The sequence below is a fragment of the Phodopus roborovskii genome, unplaced genomic scaffold (assembly GCF_943737965.1).
Source record: "Phodopus roborovskii unplaced genomic scaffold, PHOROB, whole genome shotgun sequence".
In the NCBI taxonomy this organism is placed as follows: Eukaryota; Metazoa; Chordata; class Mammalia; order Rodentia; family Cricetidae; genus Phodopus; species Phodopus roborovskii.
Genome location: NW_026126433.1, coordinates 1,785,889 through 1,798,089, shown reverse-complemented (window position 1 = coordinate 1,798,089; position 12,201 = coordinate 1,785,889). Strand labels below are relative to the sequence as shown.

Genomic DNA, 12,201 nt, shown 5'->3' with positions numbered 1-12,201 from the left:
TCAAATCTTTATTTTTATTGTTGTTAGCACATACTTTTTTTTTTTTTACTTTTTTCTTTCTTTCTTTCTTTGGTTGTTTGCAGCCTAACTGAATATAAACAAGTACACATTGTTGATTTTTATATTTTGACTTCAAATATATTTTTTGAGATGTATAATCTTGTGTTTGGTGCAATTATATATTTAATGATTTACACTCAGTTTTATCCAAAACGCTGAGAAATGGTGATGTTTTAATTCTTTATGAAATGGTATGACTAGTGTATGTTATTAACCTGCTTCACTGAAATGTGACTGGCCAAAGATTGCAACTGAAAATTACATTAATTGTCATTAATTTTTTTTTACTGGAGGTTTTCTTTTTTAATGTACAAAATATAGCCATTTTTTTCCTAATAAGGATGTATCTCTAGTTCTTCAGAATTTAACCTCTTCTAGGTGGAGAGCAACCTATCCCTCTCTGGAATGAACATGATGGAGCAGCAGATGGAGATAAGCCAAAAATTCTTCTCTATTCTCTGAATTTACAGTTTAAGGTAAAATTTCCATAACAGTCATAACTTTTAGAACCATATTTCTAAATAGTGTATGTATGTTGTAGAATATTTGTATAATACATAAATTACAAAGTAAAAATGAACTATAATCTTGTTTACTCAAGAAAGCTTTAACATTTGAATCTTCTATTAGTGGTTTCTTCTTTCTTTCTTTCTTTCTTTCTTTCTTTCTTTCTTTCTTTCTTTCTTTCTTTCTTTCTTTCTTTCTTTGTTTTCATTTTAATACTGTTGGACTTTGAACCCAGGGCTTGCAAATAAACAGCAAGTCCTCTCTCACTGAGCTACATCCTCAGTCCTTTTTTTAAGGAAAGGAGCCAGGCTTCCTGGAACTACCAGCCCTCTCTCATCCTCTCTCCCTCCCTCCCCCTCTCCCTTCCACCCTTTCTTTCTCTCTCCCTTCCTTCCTCCCTTCTTCCCTCCTTCCTTTTTTCCTTACTTTTTCTTTTTTCTGTTCTTTCTTCTTTTTGACAAAGTCTCAATTATTTAACACCGACTGGCCTGCTGGAAATCACTGTGTAGACTAGGCTGGCCTTGAACTCAAGAGATCTACCTACCTCTGCCTCCCTGGTGGAGATGAAATGTGTGTGCTGCCATTCCTGGACCATCATTATTATCATTATTATCATTATTATTATTATTATTATTATTATTATTATTATATGAATAGATTTGTGTATTTGTGTGTTTTGAGAAACTTTTGTATCTTTCTATATCAGATTTTGAGATCAGCTTTATCTTCCTGAAAGCTGTATTATATAGTTGAAACATTTCTTTTTTCATGCATTCTGGTGAACCTTTGATATTTCCAATTGCTTCCTTTATAAATTTACTCTGCAAGAATATTTTAGATATTTGCCAGTTAATAATATTTTAGGGGCTATGATAGAGCACTTGCCTATATGTGTGATTATCTGAATAAACAAGTCTCTGTTCTGTTCTCAGCACCAAAGGTGGGAAAACAGGGCATGGCTAAAGGCAACACAGAAAACTGTAATAATACTTTAAGCCTTATTATCTCCTATAAAAATACTATTGTTTTTAAATTTTAAAAATTATCTAATTTGACCCACACTTTGAATTTTAAGTAAAAATACTAAAATGAAATTTATTAACTGTAAAGTCCTACTAATGTAACTGAATTAAAGAATATTTTCCTTATACACATCCTACATGTTTTTAGTTTTTATCAGATTTCAAAAGATTGCATTGAGTGAGTCTGTAATTGGTTTATTCCCTTATTGTCTTTCTAACATACTAGGGTATTCAGGTAACAGCCACCACCCCTTCAATGAGAGCTGTGAGATTTGAAACTGGATTGATTGAATTGGAACTTTCAAACCGACTTCAAACCAAAGCTTCACCAGGAAGTAGCAGCTATCTGAAACTATTTGGTAAATGCCAAGTAGACTTAAATCTGGCATTAGGGCAAATTGTCAAACATCAGGTTTGTATAGAATATATTGGTATTGTCACTGTTGTCTTTAAATTAATTTGTGTTACAACTTTAGAAATGCTTAAGTTCCTAATATTTATATTTCAAATTATGATGAAAACTTATTTAGGCCTTTACAATTTTACTTTACCATTTTATTACAGTTTTTACTGTAATTTGCCTATTATAGCTTAGTGCAATAGTGATCTCATGAGACTTTATACAGAATCTGCATAAGCATTTGCTTATAATTTTTTAGTTTGTTAAGCTTTATTTTCATTTCACTGTCTCATGCTTTCACTAGTTCATATCCAAAGTATCAAGTTTACAACTTCCTTGGAAAATATCTGGACATTTAATGTAATAATGTTAATAATGTAATGTAATAAATGTTAAGTATTTAAAGTTTTAAGAAAAAGACAGCAGCTAGTATAGTTTCCTAATAAGCAAACTTTTACTGTTTATCAAAGATGTTTTCTGTTGTTTGCTTTAATTTTGATATTATGTGTCTTTTAGTGCCCCACCTACTTTTGGTTTGAAAAGTAATTTTTTAAATGCCAGTTACAGTTTAAAAATTGGTGACTACGTTGACTATTTTAAATTATTATCTGTGGAAAAGCTAATTTTTCAAATAGATACATATTTTGAGAGAAAATATTTATTTTGAAATATATAATATATCATCATGCTTATTTCTGCTGAGTTACTCAGCTTATTAGTTCTTTACCACAGAGCCACAGTCAGCTCCAAGTTTATCTTTTATATAGTTCTTCACATTTTATATTACTTTTAAGCATTTATGGTACAGCATCTAAGAAATCTATCATTTAATGGTTGAATTAGGGGAAGTATACTTTTGGTCTTTTGTAGAGCAATACTATTAATAATGCTTAAAGTGTTTTGGTAAAATTTTTCATTATTTGATTCTGTTGAGCTTTGAATTTTATTTTAGGTTTATGAGGAAGCTGGCTCTGATTTTCATCAAGTTGCCTACTTTAAAACTAGAATTGGATTAAGGAATGCCCTTCGGGAAGAAATCAGTGGTTCTTCAGATAGGGAAGCTGTGCTTATTACCTTGAATAGACCAATTGTTTATGCACAACCTGTGGCCTTTGATAGAGGTAAGATTAAATTGGCCATTTCTGTTTTCTGGGTGGTGGGCATGCTCCAGATACATCTGTTGTGGCTTTCTAGTGCAGATGCTTGATCTGTTGTGGCTTTCTAGTGCAGATGCTTGAGAGCTAAATGGTCTCCTCCCAAATCTGAAAAGTGAGCACCTAAAGCAAATCTTGCTAACTCTAGTTTTTTTTTTTTTAATCATTTCATATTTACAATTATTCCATCCGAAGTTTCTATTTAAATACTAATTTTTTGTTAGAATTAGTTACCCATTTGTTTGTTTTTTGCCATGTATTGATTAATTTATTCAAAAAATGTTTACTGTGTGCTGGCTAAACCTGGGATTTAAAAATGGATAACAAGATCAGGATCCCTGCCCTCAAGGAATGTAGTCTGCTGAAAAAGAGTTCAGGTAGACTTCTAAATGGAGTCAGAAATGTTTGGCTCTAGATCTGAAAGTCTGTAACTTCCTATGCCTTGTAGCGGAGAAACAAATTCTTCAGGTTCAACTTTGAATGTAAAGTTAAGCAGGGAGATAAGTACATGAGGTCATTTGTTACTTATTTTCTTATCCTGAGGCCTAGAACAGTACTACACACTAACTAAATATTTGTCAATTGTGAGAAGTGAGTGTAAGTACAATGGTCTAAGATAAGATAGCAGCAGCTTTCAGAAAAGAAAAGCATAGGAAAGAAGGCTATCTGGTTGGACAAACTAATGTTTAAAACGTTTTCAGAAGCAATGAGGAGATGTGGTGGTTCCTTTATTAACATGGCATGTCATCATGCTTCCACTGTATCTGGAGATGACTCATGACTCCACCCTTTCTTATCCCATTATCCTCAGTTTGACTTTTCCACCTTACTGTGTCCTGTTCAGCTATTGGCCATTCAGCTTGTTTATTAAACCAATCACAGTGGCATATATGCACAGAGTGTAAAGGAATGTACCATAGCATTTCTCCCTTTTTGTCTAAATAAAAAAGGAAAGTTTTAACTTTAGCATAAGATTATATACAGCAAAAACAGTTATCAAGTAAGAATTATAGTTACAATATCTAGTCTATTTGCATTTGGCAAAATTAGAGAAAATATTCTGTCATCTGTTTTATCTTTGTGACTCTAAGATTTACATAATTAAGGGAAACTATAATTATAACTGTAATTTTCAACAGCATCAAAGACCCCAGAAGAGTAAAATGTTACCTAATGACAGGGACATCAGAGCACCTAAACAGTCATCCTAGGTTCCTCTGCAACATTGGGGCACCCAGCTCTGGCCTAGAATATTTGACAGACTTTCCTATGAAGTTTGGCAGTTGCCTTTCTTGTGTCCTGCTGGTCCAGTTTGGACAGTAATTGCCAGCAGCTGGGGCAAAAGCAATTTCTTTGCTCAAATGGCTAGCTTTTGCCTTAAAAAACAAAACAAAACAAACAAACAAAAAAACACAGATGGAGTTTCTTCAATGCCTATTATCTTCTATGAAGTATATTGGTGCTGCCAAGAGCAGTCTTGCAGTCTTGTCTAATTGTCATGAAAAGCCTTAGATTATTAAACATATTAAATGCCGTATTCTGTTTGTCTTTAAAGTGTTTGAAGACCATCTGTCTAAATATTTGTGTCTATGACTTTGAAAACATACCAAACATGAGTATAAGTTTGTGTATTATAAATAACTGTAATCTGTATTTCTTAATCATATATAATATTTTTAAATGAGCTGCATAGACATACCCTAAGAGTAGAAATTCATTCAGTATAACAATTAACTTTAATTTGTAACAGTAAACCAAAATCCATGCCTATCTAAAATATTTAAGATAGTTAATTTTTTATTAAAGTAGATTCAATAATATACCCTTTTATCCTATCATTTATATATCTTATCCCCCCTTTTTCTTTTCAGAAAGAGATCCTTAAATTTAATCTCCTTCGTTCAGCTTTTTTCCTGACCATTACCAATAGCAACGTGTAACCAACTTCTCTTAAATGATAATAAATATCTGTAACTCATTCTCAGGGAATGTGGGCATAGTTCTCTAGACTACTTCCTCCCGATTATTAGGTGCTGATATCTTGGGGGACCCAGAGAATATTTAAGATAATTGTTAAGTCTTGGCTGTAGTATTGTATGAGGCTGAATCATCTCTGACAGCAACCTGGAAGCTTTTCTGGATGTTGCATCACCTGGGCCATTGTTTTCATTGGTGTCGGGTCCCCTTGCTCTGAAAGGTAGCATACATATCTGTATTAGTACAAGTAAAGATTCTGCATTGTATACAAGTCGTTAAAGATGATTTGTTGTTTTATGTTTGAGCAGGTAAAATATGTTACATGTCTTGTAGTTTTGTTTTTTTAGGTGTTGTTTTTGTTTGTTTGTTTTGTTTTGTTTTTGTTTGTACTCAGGATTTCAGGGGGTCTTCCTCAATCAAACAAGATGTCTTTAACCTGGAATGAATTGACAGCCTCTCATTTTCTGTGGAAATAAAAATAAAACAACTCCCTGAAAGTAACACATCTTCTAACTTAAGTTTTGACATCAAGACATTTTAAAATATATAGTTGGGCTAATCCAGCAACATTTATAATCAAATGTCTCTTAGCAACTGTTGCTCCTTTCTCAGCAGTCAAATAGTTCAAAGAACACAAGATAGAGTATCTCCAGACTCTCTGTGTATTGTCCATCGTTATGTGGCCGTTTTGTAACTTTACTCCCTTTTAAAGGGCTTTATTATTTTAAGACTGTATTTTCCTTTTTTATGATGTCAAATCCCTTTTTTCTGTTCTCTCCCAACCCTTTGAACATTTTTAAAATACACTGTAAACCATTTAAAGGTTTTTTTTTTTTCCCTGAATTTGTCTTTATATCTCTCTTTTTCTGACCATTTGAGTCTTTAAACTGCTAAGCAGCATGTTTAGGACCAGTGCAGCAGCTTTGGATGCTGTCTGTGCCCAGCTTCTTGGTCTCTGAGAGCTTAGCTTCACAGCAGAGGTACCAGTGAGAGCCACATTTACTGCCCCAACTCGGGAGTTTCTGTGTCCACACCACCATCTAGTAACATGCCACCTGCTGCTCATAAACTGCATTTAAGTGTTTGGTAGCAGGACTTCCCAAAAGATCTGTCCATATTGCCAGAGCAAACCTGGAAGCTGCATTGCTGTGCCTCTGCTCACAGCCAACAGAGATCCCACCCAAGAAAATGCTGCTACCAAGAAGCTGGTTTTTTGTATATTTAGAATACTCTTTCTTTTCTTCTTCTTTTCTTCCTTCCTTCCTTCCTTCCTTCCTTCCTTCCTTTCTTTTTTTTAAGCTTTCTCATGTTTTATGTGGAAATCTTGTCAAACATTTGAGCACCATTTGTAGTCAGACATTCTATTCCTGGCCTAGCATATCAGACAAGACTTTTTTGTAGAGCAAGCTTGGGGTTCCAGAGGGATAGTCTATAATAGCTGTAGAGGCATGACAGCAGGCAGCCCGAGCAAGAACTTAAGAAATCATATCACAACCACACAAAAGAAACCCAGAATGAACTATAATGAGACAATACTATAAATTCTCCCCCCCACCCCCAATTGCTATTTCCTCCAGCAAGTCTCTGGTCCTAAAATTCCTATAACTTGGAAAATAGTAACATCAACCGGGGACCAAGAATTTAAATACCAAGGGCCTAATGGGTACATTTCTCAGTCAGACCAATATCAAAGATAAACTGTACAATTAAGGTCAAGAGCCATGTTTGTTTGCATTTATTATTCCTCCCAGGACCAGATGTGTAATAGGAATTGTACAATATTGAAAGGATAAGTGGACCTGGATTTTCTTTCTGTTGCCATTGTATTCTACTTCATTTTTTATTTGTTCATGACTATATCATTTTAGTTTCATTACAATTCTAGTACTTCAGTTTGCTAGGAGTACTTTTTACTAGTAATTATTATTAATCATCAGAATTAAAGTATTTGAAATTTACTAACTGTGATAAATCACTTTTATTATTGACTTTAATTTTCTTCCTGTTCTTAATTTGCAAAAGCTGTGCTGTTTTGGTTGAATTATAAGGCTGCCTATGACAATTGGAATGAACAACGAATGGCTTTACATAAGGATATTCATATGGCTACAAAGGAAGTTGTAGACATGCTCCCTGGTATCCAGCAAACATCAGCCCAGGCCTTTGGGACTCTCTTCCTCCAGCTGACTGTGAATGATCTAGGGATTTGCCTCCCTATAACAAATACTGCACAGGTATAGAAAAATCAAAACATAGGAGGCTTTATTCCAGGGCTGATAACCAGATATTTCTACTCACATTTCTGTGAATGTATAATATAACAATTTTAAGTAGAACAGTTTATAACTTGAACAAATACTCTTAATTGTTGTTTTTGCAAATAAGCTTCAAAATATTCTCAGTGTTTGTTTTTTTTAAGCAAAGAAATCTTTGTATAAAGTAGAAATGAAGGGACATTTCAGAATGCAATTTAATATGGTGCTCTGTATTATGACAGGGAATTTCAATTTACTTACAAACTATTAAGTATGAATGTTAAATAATAATAAAGAAATTTGCAAGTTATATAGGTAATTGGATAGGCAAGGATGCTGTCTTCTTGTTACAGTTTTCCTTCAGTGTCACTTTTAATACTTTAAATGTCACAGCAGAGATGAGCCTGTGAATGGAATGAATTCATATTTAGAGTTCTGTTTGGAGAAACATTGCTAAGAGAAACTTAGAGTTCAAGATGGGCAGTGTTGATTGTGTCTATAAAGAGTTGAAACATGGCAGCTTTTTTATGACACGATGACAGGGTTCAGGAAGTTATACACACAAGAACTGGTTATTACAGTGAGAGTGTTCCCCATTATTTAAGCAGAGGCTAGAGAAATAGATAATTAGTCCTTTACATATTAAAAAGGGGAAATGCACAAGGAAAATGTGTTTGTTTGAATGTTTAAAGACTATTTTTTTTCTAAGTTGCTTTATATTGAGGATTTCTAGACTTGACCCTTTCTAGATCTTATTCTTATAAAGATTTCTAAATTTTAGAAATAATCTCATCTAGAGAAGTGGCTCTTATTGTTCTTCTGAGAACCTGGATTTAATTCCTAGCAGCCATATGATGGCTCACAACCACCTGCAACTCTACTCTAGTTCAGTGGATCTAAAGCCCTCTTCTGACTTCTGTGGGCACCAGACACACATGTGATGCACATACTTATGGGCAGGCAAAACATTCATACACATAAAATAACGTAGTTTTAAAAAGTTTTAAATTTACTTTTTGCCTCACTTTTCCTATGGTATTCCTTCAGTCCAATCACACTGGAGACCTTGACACTGGCTCTGCTCTCGTGCTAACCATTGAAAGTACTCTCATCACTGCATGTTCCTCAGAGTCTCTGGTTAGCAAAGGCCATTTCAAGAACTTTTGTATCCGTTTTGCTGATGGCTTTGAAACATCGTGGGATGACTGGAAACCAGAAATCCGTGGAGATCTAGTAATGAATGCTTGTGAGTCATGTGTATTTTCTACATGAAGTTTCTAATTATAAAAAACTAAAATGTCTCTGTGTTGATAAGAAAGGATGTTCAGATATAAGGATGTCTTTAAAAATGAAATATGGGCTATTTGTAACCCTTATTATTAGAGGTAGCAAAATACATCTGTAAAAACCTATAAATTCAACCTTCTCATGAGGCAGAGACTTCTACACATTTGAGGCTTTTATTACTCCCTGTTTTTTCCCATAGACAAACCATGAATGACCAGATAAACCATCTTTGTTCCAATGATTCTGAAAGAAATTGATAACTGCAAGACCCAACTCACTAAACAGAGTAGACTATAAATCTAGACTAGAATTCCAGCTTTAATTATTGATGGCACAAGGAATAACGGAAAAACATGGCCCAAGTTTCTAAAATTTGAGAGTATTATTGTGAATTTTTCCAATTCTGCTGCTCATGTATGGGCCGATTTGAATGTAGAGAGGTTTGTTTGTATCATTTTTAATATCTTTTAAGTATCACAGCAGAGATACTACAGTATCGCCATTCTTTGTAATTTAGAATCTAAAAGATGATGAATCTGAAATCTTCAACCAAGCCTGTGATCCAGATACTCTTTAGAAGGTGGTTTGCCATCATTTATGCAACTTCTTTTTATAGAATCATTATAACTTACTACTTTTCCAAATTAAAGGCGAAACTAATTTAAACCTGGTTTTTGTTGAATGTTTTCATGCACTAATTAAAATAAATACACTGTAAATGGAAAGAAAATAAACAATTTCCTAATAATAAGGAAAATTACCTCTTAGAGAATACAATAGGCCTTGTTCTCAGAATTGAAAACAAATTAAAATGAATACATACTTATTCAATACCTGAGTATATATTTTAGTGATTAAGAACCTTGTCATTCTGATTGATCTCTGATATTCAGAATAACTGGATTAGACTTTGAAGAGCATTGACTTTTGTAGCTCACTATTGTTTCTGGGGAAGAAAATTGGAAGGACGGTGAGCAGAGTAATTGCTTTATTGATATATGAATTCAAAATGATAAAATGGAAAAATTTGTTTAATAGTTTATAGTTTCTAGTGGGAGAGATACTTGTATATAATTTTTATATTTGGTGGAGAAAAGAATTGATATTCAAGTTTTAAAGTTTTCATTGTGTAGTATGCCTGAATTTGAAAGGGTAGTAATATAGTCTTTGTTTTGACTTGTACCAGAAGCTACATCTTGCCTTTGTTGTAATTCAGAATTGACAAGGTAGACATCCATAATATACAAATGTAATTTTTTAAAGTTAAGTCTTTTAAAGAGCATAATAAGGCTGGGGATGTAGCTCAATTGATAAGCATACTTGCCTACTATCAGGGAACTCTGGGTTAGATCTCTAGCACCACATAAAACTGCCATGGTGGGCATGCCTGTGATCACAGACTTCCAGACAAAGAGGCCAAAGGATCTTGAGTTTAAGGTCAGCCTGCTAATCCTCAGCTATACAGAAGTTTGAAGCTAGCCTGGACTAAAACATGAGGCCCTGGTGACTTGTCTCAAAAGGCCTTGATCCTTTCTCACAAAGAATAGTGTGCCCAAATTGCGAATTTTTTTCATTTTGGAAAATTTTCAAGGGAAGACAAACTTAATATCAAAGTGCCTAGAAAAGGCAAGTCATCCCAACTTTAAAGTACATGTGAATGCCAATTTAGGATTCCCACAGTTATAAAAGGACATTTTATTTAAGACTGTAATCAAATTTAGATTGATATTTTATTTCCATTAAGGCTTACTGAAAGTGACCTTAATTCTTTCTTTGCAACTTATGTTGTTTAGAGATTATTTTAAAGATAGCATATTCTTCATTGATTAAGTTTAAGGTACCATGTTAATGTTAGGTGGTAGTTAAAATCCTGTATGTTTCTGGCCTTAGGTCCAAAGTCATGAGATTGACATCATAGCAGTTAGCTCCTTTTTTCATAAAATGCTCTTTGGCAAAGCGATGACTAAAATAACAGATTATCTCTTACCTAATACGGTAGTTCTAAATTGTCAGTTGTCTTTCAATGACTTCCCTTCTTAAAATATTCCTACCTTTACTGGCTAAGCTACTAAGGTGAGTTTAAACTTCCCCACCCCCCTCACCCCTGACCCACAAGGTAGAAGGAGAGAGAATTAAGTCCTGCTCTGTACTCATGTCATGACACTTGTAAAGGTGTACATACATGTTCACACACATAATAAATAAATGTAAAATTTTTGTAATTAATAAGTGTTTTTACCAGGGTTTGGTGCCTTATCTGTAATCCCAGTACTTGGAAGCCTGAGACTGGATTGTGAGTTCAAGGTCAGGGCAAGCTGATAGCAAGAGCCTGTCCAAAAAAAAAAAAAAAAAACAGCAACAGAGAAAGTGTGTGTGTGTATTATATACATGATGTCACAAATTATCACAGAAGTTGGTAGAAAGCCATCTAGAGGTGACCAGGTAATGTGACTCTAATAACTATATGCCACAAGTAAAGCCAAAGCTGAGGGTAAGTTGCTAAAATCGTATAATGGAATGCTTGTAGAACAGGGATGAGTTCAAGGGTTCTTTTGTGGGAAGGAATTGGAGCATAGCAGAGCTCGAAATCCCATTTGTATTTAGGTAAATGTCTTTAGGATAAAGCATGTGATACAGTGTTTAAACATGCATATTTTTATTGATAAATGTATTGGGGTCATTCTTGTACAGGTGTTGTTCCAGATGGCACCTATGAAGTTTGTTCAAGGACTACAGGACAAGCCGCAGCTGGTAGGTTCACCTTTCACTTTGACTGAAATAGAGTTAGGTGAAAATAAGATGGGAAGTCTCAAATGCTAAATTCAGGAGTTGATTAGTTGGTGAATAGGGAGGCTATTAAATATTTTTGAGCAAGAAATCAAATGATGATGCCATCAAAGGAATTACTCAAGGCAGTAAGGCATAGGAAAACAGCTGGGCGGTAAATGTTGGGGTGTCACAGCTTAAAAGATAACTGTCAATTTTTTTTTCTCGTGCAATAAAAGATAACAGGGCATACTAAAGGCAAACATTTACTGAAAGGCTCTTAGGATATTGAGAGGCATAGACTGATGGAAGCCAGTAATGTTTCTAGTGATCCTTTCCTTTTTTCACTGTTCCTTTATGTTCTTCCAGCTATATCCATAATGTTCATCCTGAATGAGCTATTTCAAGAGGCACCTGCTATTCCCAGTAACAAAGGACTAAAAATTTAGGACAGTTTCCAGCATCACTGCTAGAAGGCCACAGACTGAGCAAACATACCTTTTGGGAGAAGGGGATACATGTCTTTACCAGGACTGTCTGTTTACTAGTGAGAACAAGCTACTCAAACTAGCTTAACTAAAAGCAAGATCTTATCGCAGGATATTTGCAGAGGATGCTAAATTTAAGAATTCTGTCAGGGAAGGGAGGGGACAACTAGAACCAGTATCTGTCACCAGGGCCCATTTAGCTTTGGCTTTTATTCCTCTCTTGCTGCTTCTTTTTTGTTGTTGTTGTTGTTTTTGGTTCCTTCTTTTGGTTTTTGTTTGTTTGTT

General features: G+C 34.3%; 1 protein-coding gene across 4 annotated transcripts in view; it reads left to right on the top strand.

Moving 5' to 3' along the window:
- The window catches only part of Bltp1 (bridge-like lipid transfer protein family member 1), a 176,825-nt gene that overhangs the window by 120,545 nt on the left and 44,079 nt on the right, over positions 1-12,201 (top strand). For all 4 annotated transcript variants that reach the window (XM_051185792.1, XM_051185794.1, XM_051185793.1 and 1 more), the window contains 6 exons: positions 439-536; positions 1,816-2,001; positions 2,942-3,110; positions 7,143-7,354; positions 8,423-8,621; positions 11,354-11,413. In XM_051185792.1, the coding sequence (XP_051041749.1) occupies positions 439-536; positions 1,816-2,001; positions 2,942-3,110; positions 7,143-7,354; positions 8,423-8,621; positions 11,354-11,413 (924 nt within the window). The remainder of the gene's footprint in view (positions 1-438; positions 537-1,815; positions 2,002-2,941; positions 3,111-7,142; positions 7,355-8,422; positions 8,622-11,353; positions 11,414-12,201) is intronic.